At 44.8% G+C, this 24666-nt stretch overlaps 2 protein-coding genes and 1 long non-coding RNA gene across 5 annotated transcripts; all 3 read left to right on the top strand.

Moving 5' to 3' along the window:
• Positions 1-1987: 1987 nt before the first annotated feature.
• On the top strand, positions 1988-24375 carry LOC115178385 (apomucin). 3 transcript variants are annotated; one of them, XM_029739552.1, is made up of 4 exons: positions 1988-2135; positions 2228-2286; positions 2393-2533; positions 23130-24375. In XM_029739552.1, the coding sequence occupies exons 1-4, from the start codon at positions 2098-2100 to the stop codon at positions 23897-23899; spliced, it is 1008 nt and encodes a 335-aa protein (XP_029595412.1). In that variant the 5' UTR covers positions 1988-2097; the 3' UTR covers positions 23900-24375. The 3 variants fall into 3 exon arrangements, with proteins under 3 accessions (XP_029595412.1, XP_029595413.1, XP_029595411.1); XM_029739553.1 differs by lacking the exons at positions 1988-2135; positions 2228-2286; positions 2393-2533 and adding exons at positions 22584-22731; positions 22824-22882; positions 22989-23051; XM_029739551.1 differs by lacking the exons at positions 1988-2135; positions 2228-2286; positions 2393-2533 and adding exons at positions 22584-22731; positions 22824-22882 and having other exon boundaries at positions 22989-24375.
• On the top strand, positions 11133-11871 carry LOC115178386 (uncharacterized). The gene is made up of 3 exons (XR_003872614.1): positions 11133-11243; positions 11337-11389; positions 11477-11871. It is a non-coding gene; the product is annotated as an uncharacterized LOC115178386 (long non-coding RNA).
• On the top strand, positions 11888-14358 carry LOC115178384 (transcription factor SPT20 homolog). The gene is made up of 3 exons (XM_029739549.1): positions 11888-14102; positions 14183-14219; positions 14302-14358. Exons 1-2 carry the CDS (start codon positions 11890-11892, stop codon positions 14190-14192), a joined length of 2223 nt encoding a protein of 740 aa, XP_029595409.1. The 5' UTR covers positions 11888-11889; the 3' UTR covers positions 14193-14219; positions 14302-14358.
• Positions 24376-24666: the final 291 nt, after the last annotated feature.

Raw genomic sequence — 24666 nt, 5'->3', positions numbered from 1 at the left:
TTTCTTGTTAGAGCCTAATGTTAGCTAGCTAACATTGGACCTGGTTGGTTAGCTCCCAGCACTGTGGCATTGTTGCCACTTTGTTCATTGTTGTTTATCTAGCTAACGTTACGTGACATGTGTACAACACCCGTTGAATATGGCCGATGTCAGTAAACGTCTGCAAGAAAGCATCATGAAATTGTTTCCAGCAGAATTGGTTAGGCTGTTTTCATGTTAACCAGAGGTAAACAAATCATCGTGAACGATGCTGAATGGGTGTAGACAAAGAAGAGCTCTAAACTAGATACCAAAACATTCAAAGGTGATTTTCTCAAAAGTGAGATTAAAAGTTGATCAACTGTCATGATATACCATTTTGAAGCTCTGAGTCTCTACTTTTAGCAGATGTAAAATAAAAATAAAACATAATTTCACATTTTACTACATAAGATCGAATCCAGGTGGTGAGTCACATATGGAATCATGTAGTAACCAAAACAAGTGTTAAAAAAATCTAAATATATTTTATATTTGAGATTCTTCAAAGTAGCCACCCGTTTCCTTGATGACAGCTTTGCACACTCTTGGCATTCTCTCAACCAGCTTCATGAGGTAGTCACTTGGAATGCATTTCAAGTAACAGGTGTGCCTTGTAAAAAGTTAATTTGTGGAATGTCTTTCCTTCTCAATGCGTCAGTTGTGTTGTGACAAGGTAGGGGTGGTATACAGAAGATAGCCCTATTTGGTAAAAGACCAAGTCCATATTATAGTGAGAACCATTCAAATAAGCGAAGGGAAACGACAGTCGGGAACATTTCAAGAACTGAACGTTTCTTCAAGTGCATCAAGAGCTATGATGAAACTGGCTCTCATGAGGACCACCACAGGAAAGGAAGACCCAGAGTTGCCTCTGCGGAAGAGGATAAGCTCATGAGAGTTACCAGACTCAAAAATTGCAGCCCAAATAAGTGCTTCACAGAGGTCAAGTAACAGACAGATCTCAACATCAACTGTTCAGAGGAGACTGCGTGAATCAGGCCTTCATGGTCGAATTGCTGCAAAGAAACCACTACCCAAAGAAACCAATAAGAAGAGACTTGCTTGGGCCAAGAAACAAGAGCAATGGACATTAGACCGGTGTAAATCTGTCCTATGGTCTGATGAGTCAAAATTAGAGATTTGTGGTTCCAACCGCCGTGTCTTTGTGAGACGCAGAGTAGGTGAACGGATGATCTCCGCATGTTTGGTAACCACCATGAAGCATGGAGGACGAGGTGTGATGGTGTGGGGCTGCTTTGCTGGTGACACGGTCTGTGATTTATTTAGAATTCAAGGCACGCTGGCTACCACAACATTCTGTAGCTATACGCCATCCCATCTGGTTTGCGCCTAATGGGACTATCGTTTGTTTTTCAATAGGACAATGACCCAACACATCTCCAGGCTGTGTAAGGTCTATTTGACCAAGAAGGAGAGTGATGGAGTGCTGCATCAGATGACCTGGCCTCCACAATCACCCAACCTCAACCCAATTGAGATGGTTTGGCATGAGTTGGACCATAGAGTGAAGGAAAAGCAGCCAACAAGTGCTCAGCAAATGTTGGAACTCCTTCAAGACTGTTGGAAAAGCATTCCAGGTGAAGCTGGTTGAGAGAATGCCAAGAGTGTGCAAAGCTGTCATCAAGGCAAAGTGAGGCTACTTTGAAAAATCAAAAATATATTTTTGCATATCACACTTCTACCGGACCACTGAGGTTGCACCTGCAAAAGCCCCTGGCAGGATCTTAATTAGCATGAAATAAAAGGTGCACTTGATTAAGCTCACCCAGTGCAATGGGTAGGTAGAGTTCACTCTTTAAAACCATTGGATTTGTCCATGATGCGCAAACCCTCCAGCACACCAGCTGAATGAAATCAAGCTCCCCTAATCTCAATTGGGAAATTGGACCAATGGAAATGATGTTCAGTGGCTTGCAGATGTACCTAATTAACCAGCCAGATTAGAAGGGTCTAGGATTCCTTTGTAAGGCGCAGCAAGAAAGACAATCAGATACAATATCAGGGATCTCCTGGTAAGGCTTCTGGCTACCATTAGTTCTGAATACTGAGGTTTTGATGAGAAAAATGGCTGTGAGTTTTGAAATGTCTTTGAGGTAAGTTGTATGGCTCTAGTTTGTTTCCCTTGTCTTCCATGTTTTACAGGTAGCTGTATTTAACTGACTAGGATGTTTTTATTTTTCTTTAGAATTTCTTGGATTTGTTGCCTGCTAATTGGAGGGATAACCTGTTATCCTCCACCTAAAGGTGTGTTTTGTTCTACACATTTTAATTCAGTAAAAGTAACACTGTATAAATCCCAGAACTTCAAATGCTGGCATTTTACGATTTGTAACTTTCTTTTATTTCGCAGGTAACTATAGATATATTCCCCAAAATAAATTAAAAGGAACCACGACTGGCCCAAATACTTTAGGTGGAGCAACTGGATCCCGTACCGAAGCAGCCACCCACAATGCCTCAGCAAGTGCCACGACTGGCCCAAATACTTTAGGTGAAGCAACTGGCCACAGTGCCTCGCAAGCGGCCCCCCGTAATGCCTCGGCAGCGCAAGCGGCCACACATAATGCCACGGCAAGTGTGGTAACTGGCCCAAATACCTTAGGTGAATCATCTGGCCACAATGCTTCATCAGGTGTCAGGGCGGGCCCAAATGCCTTGGGTGAAGCAGCAGCAGCAACCCGAAATGCCTCAGCAAGCGTTACGGCTGGGCCAAATACCTTAGGTGAAGCAACTGGCCACGGTTCCTCGGAAGCAACTGGCCACGGAGCCTCGGCAGCAGAAGCAACTGGCCACAGTGCCACCCACAATGCCTCGGCAAGTGTGTCAACTGGCCCAAATACCTTAGGTGAAGCACCTGGCCACAATGCTTCATCAGGTGTCACGGCTGGCCCAAATACCTTGGGTGAAGCATCCGACTCCCGTGCCTCAGCAGAAGCAGCCACCCACAATGCCTCAGCAAGCGTCACGGCTGGCCCAAATACCTTATGTGAAGCAACCGGCCACTTTGCCTCATCAAGTGCGGAATCTGGTTCAAATGCTTCGGCAGGAGCGACAGGCGCCCTTGCCTCGGCAGGAGCGACAGGCGCCCTTGCCTCGGCAGGAGCGACAGGCGCCCTTGCCTCGGCAGGAGCGACAGGCGCCCTTGCCTCGGCAGGAGCGACAGGCGCCCTTGCCTCGGCAGGAGCGACAGGCGCCCTTGCCTCGGCAGGAGCGACAGGCGCCCTTGCCTCGGCAGGAGCGACAGGCGCCCTTGCCTCGGCAGGAGCGACAGGCGCCCTTGCCTCGGCAGGAGCGACAGGCGCCCTTGCCTCGGCAGGAGCGACAGGCGCCCTTGCCTCGGCAGGAGCGACAGGCGCCCTTGCCTCGGCAGGAGCGACAGGCGCCCTTGCCTCGGCAGGAGCGACAGGCGCCCTTGCCTCGGCAGGAGCGACAGGCGCCCTTGCCTCGGCAGGAGCGACAGGCGCCCTTGCCTCGGCAGGAGCGACAGGCGCCCTTGCCTCGGCAGGAGCGACAGGCGCCCTTGCCTCGGCAGGAGCGACAGGCGCCCTTGCCTCGGCAGGAGCACAGCCTTGAACAGGAGGGCCAACTCCTCAAGCAACATGGATTTTAGCAGCAGTGATGTTTCTCAGGATTTTGTGTCTGATGGTGACAATGAAAGCACCTAATGTGTCAGCTCCAGCAGCGTTCAAGGCAGCATCGTTGAACAGTCAGTTCTCATCCCAATATAGTTACAAATCGGTTTATGAGAATGGCAGAACTGTCTACTCCCAATCCTGCCACACCACTGGGGAGGTTATACCTTTTTGATAGCGGAGAAGCATATCCCCACCTGCTAAAAACTCTCAACCTGCTAAAGGAACCCCACCACAAGGCTACGGCTACTGGGATGCAATGTAATGTATAACTTTTACACATCTGAACTTTGCGTTCTGATTTTGAAATCCTTTGTACTAATCAGCTATCAACAGAATTGTAAATGTAGATTCATCCTTTGGATGACATTTCTGAGTTATTGCTGACACTTTCTTTAAGCTTCCACTGTATGCTTTTGCGATGGCCAGGGAGTTGCTGCTGCTCATGCTACCCTGCATTACTTGTAAAACAATAAAATATTGTACCTTTAAAAGGGCCTCCTTGTGTTTTTGAAATGCTGTGTGTTTGTCTACCTTTGGCTTGTTGGTTGAGAACAGTGTTGGTTGCCAGTGCAATTTGTAGTAAAAGGGAATGTGGTTCACAGTTCCTAATCTTTTGGATTTCAAATGTATAAATTCTTTGCTGGTTGGCTCTACATTAAAGCCACTGAACCCACCTTTACATGGATACTGAAGTATTTATTTTGTGTTGACATGTAAACATCAAATCCTGTTTTACAAAAACCTGAAAGCTTGTACCCCGGAGATGGGCTACTGTGGCATGTAAACATCTTAATTCTGTGTTTTGTAGTATGCACAGGCTCCGTTTCGCATCTCATGGTTGTCTGACTCTGTCAAAGAAATCAATTTAAAGTTGGCTACCTGCTCAGTTTGATCCACCATAACTGAGTTTAATGGCTACTTTCACCCCTAATTTAGACAAGCTTCTGCTTACTTACATTAGGTAGGCCATTTGTCAACTAGTTTAATACATGCAGCTTCTCTTCTGTCACAACTTGTTGCCCCTTAAGACTAAAGTAGTGCTCACAAATGTCTTGCGTTGATAGACTGAATGCATTAGTAATCTTAACAGGTAAAATGATTGAAGGAGCAGGTAGCATGCTAGAACACATTGGTCCTGTGCCAAATGTCATTTTGACAGATTATAAGGAAATGGAAAGCTGAGAATGGTAACTTCAGTTAGTCTTGGGTGTGTATTTTATGTGGTTGAAATGCTGTCTGTTAGCAAAGATGACAACACGTGCATTCGCATTTTCCCTGAGACGCTGATAGAAATATCAACTCCTGTTCCCAAGACAATTTAAAGATACATTTTTATCATTTCACTGCAAATGAAGTTAAAATAAACTCAAAAGAAACATCCTCTCGCTGTCACCTGTTTTTATTTTCAGCAAACTAAACTTGTAAATATTTGTATGAACATAAGATGAGACATAAACTGAACAAGTTCCACAGACATGACTAACAGAAATGGAATTATGTGTCCCTTAACAAAGGGGGATTCAAAAGTAATAGTATCTGGTGTGGCCACCTGCTGCATTAAAACCTCTAGGGTAGGGGGCAGTATTTTCACAGCCGGATAAAAAAAACGTACCCGATTTAAACTGGTTACAACTCTTTTCCAGAAACGAGAATATGCATATAATTGGTCGATTTGGATAGAAAACACAAAAGTTTATAAAACTGTTTGAATGGTGTCTGTGAGTATACCAGAACTCATATGGCAGGCCAAAACCTGAGAAGATTCCACACAGGAAGTGCCCTCTCTGACCATTTCTTCTGCTTCTGTGGCATCTCTGTCGAAAATACAGGATCTCTGCTGTAACGTGACAATTTCTAAGGCTCCCATAGACTCTCTGAAGGTGCCAGAAAGTGGAATGAGATCTCTGCTGTCTCTGGGCTAGGTACAGGAGCACTGTTTGTGAGTGGTCAGGCTGGTGGCTCAGAGACAGGAGATGCGCGGCCCCGAGAAGTGGCAATGTTTTTCTTTCAGCCTTTGAACGAAAACAGCGTCGCCCGGTTGGAATATTATCGCTATTTTACGAGAAAAATAGCATAAAAATGTATTTTAAACAGCGTTTGACATGCTTCGAAGAACGGTAATGGAATATTTTGAATTTTTTTGTCACGACATGCGTCCGCGCATCTCCGTTCGGATAGGGACCTGAACGCACGGACAAAACGGAGGATATTTGAACATAACTATGGATTATTTTGAACCAAAACAACATTTGTGGTTGAAGTAGAAGTCCTGGGAGTGCATTCTGACGAAGAACAGCAAAGGTAATCTAATTTTTCTTATAGTAATTCTGAGTTTAGTGAACGCCAAACTTGGTGGGTGTCAAATTAGCTAGCCCGTGATGGCGAGCTATCTACTCAGAATATTGCAAAATGTGCTTTTGCCGAAAAGCTATTTTAAAATCTGACATAAAGGAGTTCTGTATCTATAATTCTTTAAATAATTGTTATGTATTTTGTAAACGATTATCAAGAGTAATTTAGTAAATTCCCCGGAAGTTTTCAGTGTGTTTGCTAGTTCTGAACATCACATGCTAATGTAAAAAGCTGGTATTTGATATAAATATGAACTTGATTGAACAAAACATGCATGTATTGCAAGTTCCCAGACACTTCTAGGGGGAATGACCTTAGCCCTCACCCTCGGATCCAACATGTGCCAGAAGTGCTCAATGGGATTGAGATCCGGGCTCTTTGCCTGCCATGACAGAACACTGACATTCCTGTCTTGCAGGAAATCACGCACAGAACGAGCATATGGATTACTGGAACCATGTCCTGTGGTCTGATGAGACCAAGATAAACTTATTTGGTGCAGATGGTGTCAAGCGTGTGTGGCGGCAACCAGGTGAGGAGTACAAAGACATGTGTGTCTTGCCTACAGTCAAGCATGGTGGTGGGAGTGTCATGGTCTGGGGCTGCATGAGTGCTGCCGGCACTGGGGAGCTACAGTTCATTGAGGGAACCATGAATGTCAACATGTACTGTGACATACTGAAGCAGAGCATGATCCCCTCCCTTTGGAGACTGGGCCACAGGGCAGTATTCCAACATGATAACGACCCCAAACACACCTCCAGGACGGCCACTGCCTTGCTAAAGAAGCTGAGGGTAAAGGTGATGGACTGGCCAAGCATGTCTCCAGACCTAAACCCTATTGAGCATCTGTGGGGCATCCTCAAATGGAAGGTGGAGAAGTGCAAGGTCTCTAACATCCACCAGCTCCGTGATGTCGTCATGGAGGAGTGGAAGAGGACTCCAGTGGCAACCTATGAAGCTCTGGTGAACTCCATGCCCAAGAGGGTTAAGGCAGTGCTGGAAAATGATGGTGGCCACACAAAATATTATATATATATATTTCTTCAGTGTTGTCACATGAAAAGATATACCCAAATATTTACAAAAATGTGAGGGGAGTACTCACTTTTGTGAGATACTGTATATATTGAACTACTGTTGACATTGGTCTCGTCCAATAAAACCACAGGTTTTAGTTTCCGTTGCAGAACGTTTTGCTACGTTGTGCCCTACTGAACATAACTATGATTTATTTGTCACAGTTCCTGTTTGTGCTGGTAAACAGGGTGAAGTCCAATGAAAAATCTCTGAGCTACTTCAGCCTGATGTCACGCGACCTTTCCCGCGTGGGCATTTACGACGGCGTGTCAGACATGAAATGGCTCATGGCCGAGGGAGAGATCTCCACTCACTTATAAGAGGCGATCTCAAGGTTTGAGGTGAAAACAAACCTGAGTTCAAATAGTATTGGTTTTCTTTGAGGGTTGATTGAGCCTGCCTGGAGTGACAGAAAAAGTCAATTAAGAGCAGCTAAAAAAGTATTTCAAAGAAACAAATTCTATTTGAACACATGTCTATGGAGCAGTATACGTTTAAGTGGCTTTGATAATATATAGAAAGCAGCAGTAAATTATACTGAGTTCCCTCTTTATAATGTATCTATATTGCTTCTCAAATACTTTTTTCTTAATTTTAGGAAGTGAAGCAGGCAGTAGTACCTGATCCTAAAACTGAGTTGTAAAACAAGCAAAAAAATGAATGTAAATAATAATTGTGTCTGTTTTGGAGTCAGTATTGATTTCTACCTGAATCGTATGTAGGCTATGTGTGTGCTCTGGTGGGCATGGTGTGTCTTTATGTGAGGTCAAGTCCTGGAGGGTCCTAGGTCCTGGAGGGTCTAACAGAAAGAAGAATTGGAATCTGTCTTCAGAAAAAAGAACAGTTGAGGATTTCAAATGAAATCACAAAGAAAAAACAAATACAATAGAATATGATGCAGTATATTACAATACAATACATATTTGTGTATTTTCATGCAAATGCTACATTTAAGCACAGACCTGTGTTCAAAAACATGTGTATTTCAGGATCTTGTAATACACAGCCCCCCCCCCCCAAAAAAACCTATTTTTGTATTTGAATGCTTATTTGTAAAAACCAAATAGTCTGACAAATTGTATTATTTGACAGTATTTTCAAATACTTTGCAGTGGAGTGTATTTGAGTGTGTGAATTTGAGTTTTTCTAAATCTTTCCAAGTGTATTTCCAAATACATAAAAGCATTTAACTACTTATCTTTTCAAATAAAAGATCAAAATACTTACTTTGAATGTATGTGAAATTAATTGAAATATTTTAAATAGTATTTGAACCCAGGTCTGATTAATGTGACATACATTTGTGTTCCAGTTACAGTAGGCCAGCCTATAGCAGTGGAAGAGGGGAGTGAGTGCAGATTTCTAGACATTAAGGGCTGTATAATAAAGTAAAGAAGGATTGGAGCACTTGGGGTGAATATAAAAGAACAGATTGTCTGCCTGCTGTGCTTAAACAAACAGGAGAAGAAAAGGAGATGGGAATTTTCAAGGCACAGACTTGGAATCAAGTATAATTATCAGGGATGGAGTGCAAAGTGGAAACATCAGTCGGAATAGGGAAAACACTATTTGGCAGATTTAAGGGGGCTGGAGATATATGCATAGCTATCTAAACAGTTGCATTCCAGTTTATGTGTTTGTGGATGTGTACTACAATCAAAGTTGAGACAACATTGGAAGAAAATGCTTCCACAAAGGAGGGTAGACGGTCAGAGGATGATGAGATGGGTTGTTGTCTTGTGTTTTATTTCATCCACATGAGTGAGACATTTTATGGAGATAGTGGGCACCTTCGAGCTGATCACTATTGTCAAGTCGGTGACAATTGTTGGTCACCGCCTTTCAAAGTGTGTTGCGTTCTGGGAATAAAACATTTCCGACGTGAGTATATATGTGGACTGCATGAACTTTACAAAAATCTCTGCTCTTCACCAACTTCATCCTGCAGCCGTCACCTGTCACGTGGAGGCTCCGTCGTGTGGTGGCTAATTTCTGCATTACTAAATGAGGAGAGTTACAATCTTCACACACCAGTCAGAGTTATACTTAAAACTACATCTTTAATAATTAAGATGCTTTTGCAAAAGCACTTGACTTTCAATGATGCGCTATCTCTAATGAACCATTGAAAAGTGACTACACAGAAGTACAAAGATCTTTTATAGCCAAGATACAAGATACATGACGAACCACAGATACATAGAATGGGTCACAAGGTTAAGTTTTGTATGAAAGATATCTATAAAACATAGCAGACAGCAACTGCTGTGTCAACAGTGTTCATTGTATAGACCATTGTCTGGTCCTCCTACCCCAAACTGGAACCGTCTCTCCCTGGCACGATATAGAACAGAACCATTAGCTCATCCAATGGCATAAATCAATTGACAACTCTAGATACTCTCATCTCAAGTAAACCCGCTCTTGACTCCACTCCTGGACAAGCTCACTGAGGGGAGTGAGCCTCTAGGTCATACACTATCCCAAGATAAGTGTAACATCAGAGAGGACATACAATGGTCCAGACACTGCCATACACCTTCCCCCAATGCCAAAGGAGGGAGTGACTTGTACACAGACATTGTGGAGACAAGTAATTGGTTCCCCATTAATCACGCCATCCCTTCACATGGTTTAACAGATACATTCACATATGACAAGTATCTCACATGAGCATATTATGCAAATAAAACACCTTAATTATCTATGTTACCCAACTAATTCTGATTCATCCGCCACAATTGTCAACCAATCATTAGTGTTTTTGTTTGACCCATGCGAACAAAAACATGACTGAAACAGGAACCAATTTGCTGCAGTTAATGTGTAGCCTACAGTGCATAAATGAATGATGTGATTGAGGCTCTCTCTCATTTATTGATTGTATAATGTACACACAAATGATTTCAGTTTGTGAGTGGGTGTTGGAGACATGTTTTTTGACATTATAAAGGAAACCTTTTATAAACAATGGCAACACTGCCATGGTGATCTGAGCCTTGCTGTTGGAAAATGACATTAGTATCCGAATTTAGGTTGTGGCAGATGCACCTCTCCTGACTTTACTTCTTGACTTTGGTCTACAGTCAGTTGCTTTAGCCTTACCACTCAAATGAGCCCTACTATATGTTTGCGTCTGAAAAATGAAAGACTTAGATCATCAAAAGCATATGTGTGTGGTGTGTTTGCATAATGTGAGTGTTTAATTGGCGTCTGTCTGAATTCAGAATTTGTCCAAGATGTTGCGCTATGTACAACTGAAACTTGTTAACCATCTACTGTTGCTATGCTGAATGAAACACACTGTTTAAAAGAAGGCATGTGTAAAATAATGGTGCCTAACTGCTCATTTAGCCTCTAAACTTCAAATGAATCAAGGGAATTTTGTACAAGCAATAATTTTAACCCGATCGATGAAGTGCCAAGACAAAATGTGTTTCCTACTTGAGAGCAGGGGTGTCAAACTCATTCCATGGAGGGCCTAGTGTCTGTAGGTTTTTGTTTTTTCCTTTCAATTAAGACCTAGACAACTACTGTAGGTGAGGGGAGTAATTAGTGGCCCTAATTCAGCAATCAAGTACAAGGAAGGAGCAAAAACCCACAGACACTCGGGCCTCCGTGTAATGAGTTTGAAGCGCGCTTTAGAGTAAGGGCTGTCAAACCTGTCAGGAACTCAATTAGAGAATCAACCATACCTGAGTATATGTCTGAAATCCAAATCAACCCCTAGCCCCAAAACCTACCACTTAGTCACTTATGGGCATTTGAAACGATCAGATAGGTTATAGCAATATGGTAATTGCTTCACCTTGCCTTCTGATAGGCTGGATGCAATTGTGGCCATATTGCTTATACCTATTCAATCATTTCTGATTCACAGAAGTGTTTAGGCCAGGGTGTAGGATTTAGGGGTCAATTTGGAATTAGGAATCAAATGTAGTTCAGGGGCTTACAGCTGTCCTTAATTAGCCAATGACATTAGAAGGGTCTGGGGATTTGTTTAAAAGGAGCAACCAAAAGCCTGCCAGATACAGCAAAAGGGATATTATGCTAGGGCTTATACTGACCATTAGTTCTGATTACTGGGGAGGTTTTGAAGCGCAAAGTGGCCATGATGATTGGAATCGCTTTCAGGTAGGTTTTTAAAAGTATTGATCTAGTTTGTTTCCCTTGTCCTTCAGGTGTTACAGGTAGCTATGTTTATAACAGACTTTCTTTTTTTAAAAGAGTTTCTTGGCTTTGTTGCCTGCTAATTGGAGGGATAACCTGTTCTACATCAAGTGAGTTTCTACACATTAATTTCAAATAACAGTTGCGGTTCCAGTAACTTCAAAGGCTGGCATTATACTTTACTTTTTCTAACCTAGGTGATGGGTATCCTGCACTAGGTTCTGATGCAGCATGGCTCTATGCAGGCTCACTTGGGTCTAAAGGATATGGTAATTACAACTCTCCAACAGCTGAAATGCAAGCGCAGCTGACCGAAGAGCAACAGAAGCATCCGGCTGCCATCCTGCAAAAACAACTGGCCCCCATGCCCCAGGCACCTCAGAAAATGTGGTATCCAGCTCAAATGCCCCAGAAGCAACCAGCTACTGAACTTCAGCATCAGAAGGAACAGGCCTCCATACCCCAGCTACCTCAGCAAGTGTGGCATCCAGTTCAAATACCCCAGCAGCAAAAGCAACCAGCTACTGGTCCTCAGCAGCAGAAGGAACTGACCACCATGCCCCAGAAGCAACTGGCTCCAATGCCTATACCTCAGAACCAACCAACAGCTATGCCCCAGCAAGCATGGTATCCAGCCCCAATGCCTCCACCGCAGAAGCAACCGGCCACCATGCCCCAGCAAGTGTGGCATCCAGCTCAAATGCCCCAGCAGCAAAAGCAACCAGCTACTGAACCTCAGCAGCAGAAGGAACCGGCCGCCATAACTCAGCAAGTGTTGCATCCAGCTCAAATGCTGCTGAAGCAACTGACTGCCATGCCCCAGCAAGTGTGGTATCCAGCTCAAAAGCCCCAGAATCAACCAGTCCCTATGCGTCAACCGCAGAAGGAACTGACCGCCAATCCACCACAACTGTGGCAATCTGCTCAAATGCCCCAGCAGCATAAGCAACCGGCTGCCACGCTTCAGCAAGTGTGGCAAGCGGCCCCCATGCCCCAGCAGCCTCATGACGTGTGGTATCCAGCTAAAATGGTCCAGAAGCAACAAGCCTCTGCAACTCGGCGGCAGAAGGAACTGACCGCCATGCCTCAGCAAGAGTGGCATCCAGCTCAAATGCCCCAGAAGCAACCAACCGCTGAACCTCAGCAGCAGAAGCAACTGACCGCCTTGGCCCAGGAAGTGTGGACTCCAGCTCAATGTCCCCAGCAGCAGAAGCAACCGGCTGCTGAAACTCGGCAGAAAATTGAACCGACCGCCATGCCCCAGCCACCTCAGCAAGTGATGCATCCAGCTCAATTAACCCAGGAGCGGAAGCAACCAGCCCCAATGCCTTTACCGCAGAAGGAACTGACCGCCGTACCTCAGCAAGTGTGGTATTCAGCTCAAATGCCCCAGAAGCAACCGACTGCTGAACCTCAGCAGCAGAAGCAACCGACTGCTGAACCTCAGCAGCAGAAGCAACCGACTGCTGAACCTCAGCAGCAGAAGCAACCGACTGCTGAACCTCAGCAGCAGAAGCAACCGACTGCTGAACCTCAGCAGCAGAAGCAAGCGTTGCATCCAGCTCAAATGCTGCAGAAGCAACTGACTGCCATGCCCCAGCAAGCATGGTATCCAGCTCAAAAGCCCCAGCTGCAGAAGCAACCGGCCGCTGAACCTCAGCAGCAAATTCAACTGACCGCCATGCCCCAGCCACCTCAGCAAGTGTGGCATCCAGCTCAAATGCCTCAGCAGCAAAAGCAACCAGCTACTGAACCTAAGCAGCAAATTGAACCGACCGCCGTGCCCCAGCCACCTCAGCAAGTGTGGCATCCAGCTCAATTTCCCCAGGAGCGGAAGCAACCAGCCCCAATGCCTTTACCGCAGAAGGAACTGACCGCCATACCTCAGCTAGTGTGGTATTCAGCTCAAATGCCGCAGAAGCAACCGACTGCTGAACCTCAGCAGCAGAAGCAACCGACTGCTGAACCTCAGCAGCAGAATGAATTGGCCACCATAATGCCGCAAGTGTTGCATCCAGTGCATATGCCCCAGCAGGCAGCGGCCACCATACCCCAGCAAGTTAGGTATCCAGCTCAAATGCCCCAGAAGCATCTGGCCTCCATGCCGCAGAAGCAACCGACCGCCGTGCCCCAGCAAGGCTGGCATCCAGCTCAAATGCTGCAGACACAACTGAACGCCGTGCCCCAGCTAACATGGTATCGAGCTCAAATTCTCCAGCAGCAGAAACAACTGACCGCCATGCCGCAGACACATCAGCAAGTGTGGCATCCAGCTCAATTTCCCCAGCAGCAGAAGCAATCGGCCTCCACGCCTCTTCCGCAGGAGCAACCGACCGCCGTACCCAAGCAAGTGTGGTATCCAGCTCAAATGTCCCAGCAGCAACTGGCCTCCATGCCTCTACCGCAGAAGCAACTGACCCCCATGCCTCAGCAATTATGGCATGTAGCTCAAATGCCCCAGAAGCAACTGGCCTCCATGCCTCTACCGCAGAAGCAACTGACCCCCATGCCTCAGCAATTATGGCATGTAGCTCAAATGCCCCAGAAGCAACTGGCCCCAATGTCTCAGCAGAAGCACTACGAAAGCACTGAAGATGGTGTCTCTGGTAGCTCTCAGGCCAGCATTGTTGAACAGTTGGGTGTCATCCCAATCTATTCCTACAGTTCCAAATCGCACTACGAGAAGGGCAGAACTGTCTTCTCCCAAACCCGCTACACTCCTAGGGAGGCTATGCCTGTTGACAGTGGAAATGCTCCCAAGGACAGTTATGTTGGCATTGGTGCACCAAGCATACATCCACCACTAGTGAAGGATTCTGCAAGGTAATGGATGACTTTAACCTTCTCTGAACTTTACTCTCTGACTTTGAAGTTCTTTGTACTAACCATGTGTTTATCAACAGGGAAATGTAATGGAGTCATCCTCTAGAAGCTCTAATGGTGAGAATTGTTTGACATTTGTTACTTAACATTCTGTATTGCTGACACTGTTTGCATTTCTTTCTGCTTTTGTTTCGACCAGGAAGTTGCTGGTGCTCTAGCGTGATGGAATCAATAAACAATTTTATTTTCAAAAATGTTTTGTCTCTGTGAAATAATGATTCTTGTGTCCATTACTTCTAATTGAGAACAGGTGGTGTGCAGTCTGTAGTAAAAATGACTGCGTTTAAGTTAATTCTTTGCTTTTCTAATCTTTTCACCTTTGCTACTGGTTGTTCAAAATAATAGCTTGGGTCTACATAAGAACATTTGTCAAGGGGTGACTTGTCAGACATTCCTCATGTTCATACTTCAGCTGTAGGCATGCATTGTATACAGTGAGACTGTCTTCAACCTCGGTCTAAGCTGTTGGTGAGTAAGCTAATGTATAGGGAATTGTTTTTAGATGGTCAGACCATGGCTCATTTGGCATTAGAATTGAGTGACCTTTTAGTTTTAAACTTGCATTTGGCCTTATACTATAGCCCATATGGCAAAGTCAAATCAGTTTAGGTGTCTGTCCCACATCTAGGTCATGGCTCAAATGTTGTTTTGGACACTTCAACCCCAGACTACTTCATTTAATTTGTCACAATATGGAATTTGACACAATCTCAATGTGTCTGCAGCCTTTATGCACAACACATTTCTACCGGACCACTGAGGTTGCACCTGCAACAGCCCCTGGCAGGAACTTCATTAGCCTGCATTAAAAAGGTGCACTTGATTTAAGCTCACCCAGTGCAGTGGATAGTTGGCTTTCCCTCTATAAAAGCATCGGATCGGTCCATGATGTGCAAACCCTCCAGCACACCAGCTGAATGAAGTATAGCGCACCTAAACTCAATTGGGCCAATGGAAGTTAAGTTCAGTGGCTGGCAGGGTCTAGGATTCCTTTATAAGGTGCAGCAACAAAGATGATCAGCTACAATTAGGAAGATCTCCTTGTAATGCTTCTGGCTACCATTGGTTTTCATATTGAGGTGTGGATTTGAAAAAGGGCTGTGACTTTTGAACTACTTGAGTTGTATAGCTCTCGTTTGTTTCCCTCTTTGTTCCAGGTTTTACAGGTAGCTGTTAACTGAAGGATACATTTTTATTATTCCTTGGATTTGTTGCCTGTTAATTGGAGGGATAACCTGCTATGCTCCACCTAAAGGTGTTTGTGCTACACAAAGTAATTCAGTTAAAATAACACTTTGTATAGTGCCAATAACTTGAATATATGATGGCATTTTACTATGCAGAAATTTCTTGGCTCCTAGGTAATTATTGATATAAAGACACAAGGTCCTATTCTAAAGCAACAAGAGGGACCAGCTCCTATGCCCCAGCAAGAAGGCCTCCCGAGTGGTGCAGGAACTGCATCGCAGCGCTAGAGGCGTCGCTACAGACCCGGATTTGTTCAGTGCTGTATCACAAATGGCTGTGATCGGTTGTCCCATAGGGCAGCGCACAATTCGCCCAGCGTCGTCCGGGTTAGGGGAGGGTTTGGCCGGTGGGCTTCACAAGTAGGCGGTCACTGTAAATAAGAATTTGTTCTTAACTGACTTGCCCAGCTAAACAAAATAAACTGTCTTGTGTCCCAGCAACAAAAGGAGCCGCCTTGGCAGAAGCAACCAGCTACAATGTCTCAGCAAGTGTGGCAGCTAGCGCAAATATCTTCGGCGAAGCAACCGGCTGCTGTGCCTCAACAGCAGAAGCAACCGACTGCCATGCCACAGAATCCTTAGCAAGTGTGGCATCCAGCCCAAATTCACCCAGCAGCAGAAGCAACCGGCCCCCATTCCTCAGCAAGTGTGGCATGCCGCAGAAGCAACCAGCTGCCATGCCTCAAAGTGTGGCATCCAGCTCTGATCAAGCATCTGGCTCAAATGCCGCAGCAGCAGAATCAACCGGCCCCCAATCCCCAACAAGTGTGGCATCCAGCTCCAATGCCTCAGCAGCAGAAGCAACCGACTGCCGTGCCCCAACAAGTGTGACATCTGGTTTAAATGCCCCAGCAAAAAAAGCAACCGGCCACTGAGCCTCGGCGGCAGACGCAACCGACCGCCATGCCTTAGCAAGTGTGGCGTCCAGCTTGAATGCAGCAGAAACAACTGACTGCCATGCCTCAGCAGCAGAAGCAAGTGTGGCATCCAGCCCAAATTCCCAAGCAGCAGAATCAACCGGCCCCTATGCCCCAGCAAGTGCGGCATCCAGCTCCGATGCAAAAGCAGCTGGACGCTGATCCTAAGTAGCCTCCGCTAGTGTGGTATCCAGCTCCAATGCCCCAGCAGCAGAAGCAACTGACTGCCATGCCTCAGCAAGTCTGCCATCCAGCCCAAATGCCCCAGAAGCAACTGGCACCATGTCTCAGCAGAAGCACTACGAAAGTACTAAAGATGGTGGTTCTGGTAGCTCTCAGGCCAGCATCGTTGAACAGTCAGTTCTCATCCCAATCCGTTCCTACAGTTCCTGTTGACTGATTATGCCTGTTGACAGTGGAAATGCTCCCAATGACAGTGATGTTGGCATATTTGAACCAAGCACATAAAGGATCCTACAAGGTAACGTACAACTTTAATCTGATCTTAACTTTGCTTTCTGAATTTGAAGTCCTTTTTTACTAAGCATGTATATGCCAACAGGAAAATATAATGGTGGAGTCATCCTTTAGAAGCTGGTGGTGAGACTTTTAATGTCAAATTGATTAAATAAGGTTCTGTTGCTGACACTGTTTTAATTTCTTTCAGGTTTTAGTCATGCTTTTGTTTTGACCAGGAAGTTGCCGGTACTCTTGCATGATTGAATCAATAAAAATGTGTCATTGAAATACTGAGGGTTCTCCTGTGCCCACTGTGCTTGCTGATTTCAAACAGATGATGTGGGTTGCCAGTGCAGGTTGTAGTAAAAGGGAATGTGGCTCAGTTTTCAAATATCTGGTGTTTACATTTGCTACTGGTTGTTCAAATTCAAAGATTGGCTCTACGTTAGTGTTGTCAAGTGGCGAATTGTCAGACCTTCCTCATGGTCCTATTTTGTGTATGTTGACACCCCTTCAAATTACTGGATTCGGCTAGTTTGGCCTCATCAGCGTATAAAATCGAGCACACAGCCATGCATGCAGCCTTACTGAAGAGCTCAGTGACTTTCAACGTGGCACAGTCACAGGATGACACGTTTCCAAGTGAGTTTGTCAAATGCTACCCCGGTCAAATAAGTCCTGTTAATGTGATAGGCCACACAAACTCTCAGAACAGTGCTGTAACGCATAATCGTCTGTCCTCGGTTACAACACTTGGTGTAAAGCTCGCTGCCATTGGACTCTAGCGCAATGGAAGTGAGTTCTCTGGAGAGACTGATCCCTCCCCCCATCGGGCAGGAAGAATCTGTGTTTTGCGGATGCCAGGAGAACGCTACCTGCCCAACTGCATAGTGCCAACTAAAGTTTGTTGGAGGAATAATGGTCTGGGGCTGTTTTTGATGGTTTGGGCTAGACCGCTTAGTTCCAGTGAAGGGAAATAGCAATAACATTCTAGACAATTCTGTGGTTCCAACTGTGGCAACAGTTTGGGGGGAAGGCCCTTTGCTGTTTCAGCATGACAATGCCCCTGTGCACAACGCAAGGTCCATACAGAAACGGTTTGAGATTGGTGTGGAAGAATTTGACGGGCCTGCAAATAGCCTTGACCTCAACCCTATCGAACACCTTTGGGATGAATTGGAACGCCGACTGCGAGCCAGGCCTAATCAATCAACATCAGTTTCTGACCTCATTAATGCTGTTGCGGCTAAATGGAAGGAAGTTCCCGCAGCAATGTTCAAACATCTAGTGGAACGTCTTCCCAGAAGAGTGGAGGCTTTTATAGCTGCAATTGGGGGGAGTAAACTCTATATTAATGCCCATGATTTTGAAATGAGATGTTCAACAAGCTGCTGTCCACATAATTTTGGTCATGTAGTGCACTTTAGATGTAGTTATGTAGGCATGCATTGTACACGGTGTTGACAATCCAGACGTATTCTTCAACCGCAGTCTGAGCCTTAGGGAGAGTACTAAGCTAACATAAGGAATTGTTTTAAACGTTCATACCATGATCAATTAGCTGTATACATTTTTGGGACACTTTAGGTATCAACATTTTATCACAATGTTTTGATAAAATATAGAATTTTGCCTTTGCTGCCCACAGAAACACATTGAATAACACCTTTTTATAAATGGCAAAGTTTTGAAGTCTGTCCAATATGTAGGTGATGGCACATATTTAACCCTTTATGTATGTTGACACAACTACCTCCATACATCCATTAGTTTGTATGGCTTACGTTCAGATGAGTCCGTGAAACTTGTTGGGGTCGTAGAGCAAAACGGAACCATATTCGTGAGTCTCCCCTTTCCATAGTGGTCATAATAGTTTGTAGGCCAAACCGTTCAGACGCCACAGATGCTTTCGTGAGAAGATGGATTTCTGTTATGTCACATGGTCTGACAAACTCCGCTGTAGCTCAGATGCACCAGATGCGGAAGGGCGACATGGGCAGGCGGATAAAGTGGATCAAGATGCAGCCCATGCAAAAACCTGATATTTTTAGCTTAAATTTATCGATTTCTTTGTTGTTACCTATATTGATTCACATGAGCGTCAATAGATTTTTAACCTATAGCTCATTCCTCCTGCAAGTCCATTTATCGTACCACAGGGTCTTAAAAAATGGATTCAGCGTACTTGAACTTTACAATGCCTGGAACGGTTTAACCTATCAATTAACAAAGATATTCTCGAACAGACAATAGAACGTCAAACATGCCCTCATAAAACTGACTATCCTACCGATCCTTGACTTCGGTGATGTCATTTACAAAATAGCCTCCAACACTCTACTCAGCAAATTGGATGCAGTCTATCACAGTGCCATCCGTTTTGTCACCAAAGCCCCATATACTACCCACCACTGTGACCTGTGCGCTCTCGTTGGCTGGTCCTCGCTACATATTCGTCGCCAAACCCACTGGCTCCAGGTCATCTATAAGTCTTTGCTAGGTATAGCTCCGCCTTGTCTCAACTCACTGGTCACCATAGCAACACCCACCCTTAGCACGTGCTCCAGCAGGTATATTTCACTGGTCATCCCCAAAGCCAACACCTGGCTTTGGGGATGGTCGCAGTTGTAAATGAGAACTTGTTTTCAACTGGCCTAACTGCTTAAATAAAGGTTAAATAAAAAAAATAAAACAAGTACATTTTTCTAAACCAAGTATTGTTGGTGAAATCATCTAACTACATAGTATGAGAACTCAGACCTGAAATGGATCCATTTAAGTTCCAATGATGAAGCCGGCAAGGCACCAGCAGGGAAGCTTAGCTAGGATACATGGAACTCATTCACAAACATTGACACAAATGAACACATTTGCCTGCTGTAGTCGACTGCCTGTTTGGCCAAAGACTCATGACACGGGATAAAATTGTATACGCATTCAATGGTCTGCTTTTATGTAAAAAAATTTAATTCTGTGTTGTCGGACAATCTCTTGTCTACCATGCAGTAGCACTCAAATTTGGACACCCCTACTCATTCAAGAGTTTTCTTTATTTTTACTATTTTCTACATTGTAGAATAATGGTGAAGACATCAGAACTATGAAATAACACATATGTGACCCGATTCAGGGAACTAGGCGTATGTCGCAAGTCACGACTTCACAGGAGAGCCGTTTGAACGTAAAAATCTAAATGCGTTTTTTGGCAGAAATTCCTTCTCGAACATGTGAACTTTCATGTGCCTTAATAACAAACATGTATGCCATCTGTAAATACCAATACAATTGTTAAATTACGAGCCTTGCTGGTTAAGCCACAGTAAAAGTAAGCAAACTTCTCACTAGCCATGATTGTTTGAGATAATGAGTGGGCTGGACATGCCGAGAGAGGAGTTCGGATTGGTCTGCCGTATTGAAGTCGTCTGTCTATTTGAGTTCGTCAGTCTGTGTTGGTAATCCTGTCGAACGCTGCTTTTTAAAAAATGTTTTGTATAGTGGAGCTGCATAAGTGTTTCTCTCCGTTTTCTGGAGGATCAAGATTTGAAATCAGTGTAATTAGAGTATGATAGCTAAAGAGATGGAGAAAACACCTGTCTCCGGATAACATCTTCAAACCGTGCAACCGTGGTATGGCATTCCTGACAGGGAGACCATCCATGATGCATGTTTATAGTCTAGCATTAGCTAGCTACATTTTCAGATATGATACATTTCTAATTTTGACAAAGTGGTTTCATTTCAAGCTAAAGTGTACAGTTAGCTGGCTGGTTCCCTAGCTGACGTTATTATTTGTTTCCCAGAGCCATTTGCTTTTCTTGTTAGAGCCTAATGTTAGCTAGCTAACATTGGACCTGGTTGGTTAGCTCCCAGCACTGTGGCATTGTTGCCACTTTGTTCATTGTTGTTTATCTAGCTAACGTTACGTGACATGTGTACAACACCCGTTGAATATGGCCGATGTCAGTAAACGTCTGCAAGAAAGCATCATGAAATTGTTTCCAGCAGAATTGGTTAGGCTGTTTTCATGTTAACCAGAGGTAAACAAATCATCGTGAACGATGCTGAATGGGTGTAGACAAAGAAGAGCTCTAAACTAGATACCAAAACATTCAAAGGTGATTTTCTCAAAAGTGAGATTAAAAGTTGATCAACTGTCATGATATACCATTTTGAAGCTCTGAGTCTCTACTTTTAGCAGATGTAAAATAAAAATAAAACATAATTTCACATTTTACTACATAAGATCGAATCCAGGTGGTGAGTCACATATGGAATCATGTAGTAACCAAAACAAGTGTTAAAAAAATCTAAATATATTTTATATTTGAGATTCTTCAAAGTAGCCACCCGTTTCCTTGATGACAGCTTTGCACACTCTTGGCATTCTCTCAACCAGCTTCATGAGGTAGTCACTTGGAATGCATTTCAAGTAACAGGTGTGCCTTGTAAAAAGTTAATTTGTGGAATTTCTTTCCTTCTCAATGCGTCAGTTGTGTTGTGACAAGGTAGGGGTGGTATACAGAAGATAGCCCTATTTGGTAAAAGACCAAGTCCATATTATAGTGAGAACCATTCAAATAAGCGAAGGGAAACGACAGTCGGGAACATTTCAAGAACTGAACGTTTCTTCAAGTGCATCAAGAGCTATGATGAAACTGGCTCTCATGAGGACCACCACAGGAAAGGAAGACCCAGAGTTGCCTCTGCGGAAGAGGATAAGCTCATGAGAGTTACCAGACTCAAAAATTGCAGCCCAAATAAGTGCTTCACAGAGGTCAAGTAACAGACAGATCTCAACATCAACTGTTCAGAGGAGACTGCGTGAATCAGGCCTTCGTGGTCGAATTGCTGCAAAGAAACCACTACCCAAAGAAACCAATAAGAAGAGACTTGCTTGGGCCAAGAAACACGAGCAATGGACATTAGACCGGTGTAAATCTGTCCTATGGTCTGATGAGTCAAAATTAGAGATTTGTGGTTCCAACCGCCGTGTCTTTGTGAGACGCAGAGTAGGTGAACGGATGATCTCCGCATGTTTGGTAACCACCATGAAGCATGGAGGACGAGGTGTGATGGTGTGGGGCTGCTTTGCTGGTGACACGGTCTGTGATTTATTTAGAATTCAAGGCACGCTGGCTACCACAACATTCTGTAGCTATACGCCATCCCATCTGGTTTGCGCCTAATGGGACTATCGTTTGTTTTTCAATAGGACAATGACCCAACACATCTCCAGGCTGTGTAAGGTCTATTTGACCAAGAAGGAGAGTGATGGAGTGCTGCATCAGATGACCTGGCCTCCACAATCACCCAACCTCAACCCAATTGAGATGGTTTGGCATGAGTTGGACCATAGAGTGAAGGAAAAGCAGCCAACAAGTGCTCAGCAAATGTTGGAACTCCTTCAAGACTGTTGGAAAAGCATTCCAGGTGAAGCTGGTTGAGAGAATGCCAAGAGTGTGCAAAGCTGTCATCAAGGCAAAGTGAGGCTACTTTGAAAAATCAAAAATATATTTTTGCATATCACACTTCTACCGGACCACTGAGGTTGCACCTGCAAAAGCCCCTGGCAGGATCTTAATTAGCATGAAATAAAAGGTGCACTTGATTAAGCTCACCCAGTGCAATGGGTAGGTAGAGTTCACTCTTTAAAACCATTGGATTTGTCCATGATGCGCAAACCCTCCAGCACACCAGCTGAATGAAATCAAGCTCCCCTAATCTCAATTGGGAAATTGGACCAATGGAAATGATGTTCAGTGGCTTGCAGATGTACCTAATTAACCAGCCAGATTAGAAGGGTCTAGGATTCCTTTGTAAGGCGCAGCAAGAAAGACAATCAGATACAATATCAGGGATCTCCTGGTAAGGCTTCTGGCTACCATTAGTTCTGAATACTGAGGTTTTGATGAGAAAAATGGCTGTGAGTTTTGAAATGTCTTTGAGGTAAGTTGTATGGCTCTAGTTTGTTTCCCTTGTCTTCCATGTTTTACAGGTAGCTGTATTTAACTGACTAGGATGTTTTTATTTTTCTTTAGAATTTCTTGGATTTGTTGCCTGCTAATTGGAGGGATAACCTGTTATCCTCCACCTAAAGGTGTGTTTTGTTCTACACATTTTAATTCAGTAAAAGTAACACTGTATAAATCCCAGAACTTCAAATGCTGGCATTTTACGATTTGTAACTTTCTTTTATTTCGCAGGTAACTATAGATATATTCCCCAAAATAAATTAAAAGGAACCACGACTGGCCCAAATACTTTAGGTGGAGCAACTGGATCCCGTACCGAAGCAGCCCCCCACAATGCCTCAGCAAGTGCCACGACTGGCCCAAATACTTTAGGTGAAGCAACTGGCCACAGTGCCTCGGCAGCGGAAGCTACTGGCCACAGTGCCTCGCAAGCGGCCCCCCGTAATGCCTCGGCAGCGGAAGCGGCCACACATAATGCCACGGCAAGTGTGGTAACTGGCCCAAATACCTTAGGTGAATCATCTGGCCACAATGCTTCATCAGGTGTCACGGCGGGCCCAAATGCCTTGGGTGAAGCAGCAGCAGCAACCCGAAATGCCTCAGCAAGCGTTACGGCTGGGCCAAATACCTTAGGTGAAGCAACTGGCCACGGTTCCTCGGAAGCAACTGGCCACGCAGCCTCGGCAGCAGAAGCAACTGGCCACAGTGCCACCCACAATGCCTCGGCAAGTGTGTCAACTGGCCCAAATACCTTAGGTGAAGCACCTGGCCACAATGCGTCATCAGGTGTCACGGCTGGCCCAAATACCTTGGGTGAAGCATCCGACTCCCGTGCCTCAGCAGAAGCAGCCACCCACAATGCCTCAGCAAGCGTCACGGCTGGCCCAAATACCTTATGTGAAGCAACCGGCCACTTTGCCTCATCAAGTGCGGAATCTGGTTCAAATGCTTCGGCAGGAGCGACAGGCGCCCTTGCCTCGGCAGGAGCGACAGGCGCCCTTGCCTCGGCAGGAGCGACAGGCGCCCTTGCCTCGGCAGGAGCGACAGGCGCCCTTGCCTCGGCAGGAGCGACAGGCGCCCTTGCCTCGCAGGAGCACAGCCTTGAACAGGAGGGCCAACTCCTCAAGCAACATGGATTTTAGCAGCAGTGATGTTTCTCAGGATTTTGTGTCTGATGGTGACAATGAAAGCACCTAATGTGTCAGCTCCAGCAGCGTTCAAGGCAGCATCGTTGAACAGTCAGTTCTCATCCCAACATAGTTACAAATCGTTTTATGAGAATGGCAGAACTGTCTACTCCCAATCCTGCCACACCACTGGGGAGGTTATACCTTTTTGATAGCGGAGAAGCATATCCCCACCTGCTCAATCTCTCAACCTGCTAAAGGAACCCCACCACAAGGGAACGGCTACTGGGATGCAATGTAATGTACAACTTTTACACATCTTAACTTTGCGTTCTGATTTTGAAATCCTTTGTACTAATCATCGACATTTCTGAGTTGTTGCTGACACTTTCTTTAAGCTTCCACTGTATGCTTTTGCGATGGCCAGGGAGTTGCTGCTGCTCATGCTACCCTGCATTACTTGTAAAACAATAAAATATTGTACCTTTTAAAAGGGCCTCCTTGTGTTTTTGAAATACTGTGTGTTTAATGTCTACCTTTGGCTTGTTGGTTGAGAACAGTGTTGGTTGCCAGTGCAATTTGTAGTAAAAGGGAATGTGGTTCACAGTTCCTAATCTTTTGGATTTCAAATGTATAAATTCTTTGCTGGTTGGCTCTACATTAAAGCCACTGAACCCACCTTTACATGGATACTGAAGTATTTATTTTGTGTTGACATGTAAACATCAAATCCTGTTTTACAAAAACCTGGAAGCTTGTACCCCGGAGATGGGCTACTGTGG

Source organism: Salmo trutta, chromosome 38, assembly GCF_901001165.1.
Source record: "Salmo trutta chromosome 38, fSalTru1.1, whole genome shotgun sequence".
NCBI classification, from domain to species: domain Eukaryota; kingdom Metazoa; phylum Chordata; class Actinopteri; order Salmoniformes; family Salmonidae; genus Salmo; species Salmo trutta.
This window is presented reverse-complemented; position numbering and strand designations above follow the sequence as displayed.

What these genes read in the sequence shown, in the direction of transcription:
- LOC115178385 (XM_029739552.1), top strand. Translation starts at nt 2,098, where the DNA reads ATGAGAAAAATGGCTGTGAGTTTTGAAATGTCTTTGAG. An exon ending in CTGTTATCCTCCACCTAAAG is followed by an intron (nt 2,287 to 2,392) that starts GTGTGTTTTGTT and finishes TTTATTTCGCAG; the next exon opens with GTAACTATAGATATATTCCC. An exon ending in GACTGGCCCAAATACTTTAG is followed by an intron (nt 2,534 to 23,129) that starts GTGAAGCAACTG and finishes CAAATACTTTAG; the next exon opens with GTGAAGCAACTGGCCACAGT.
- LOC115178384 (XM_029739549.1), top strand. Translation starts at nt 11,890, where the DNA reads ATGCCCCAGCAAGCATGGTATCCAGCCCCAATGCCTCCACCGCAGAAG.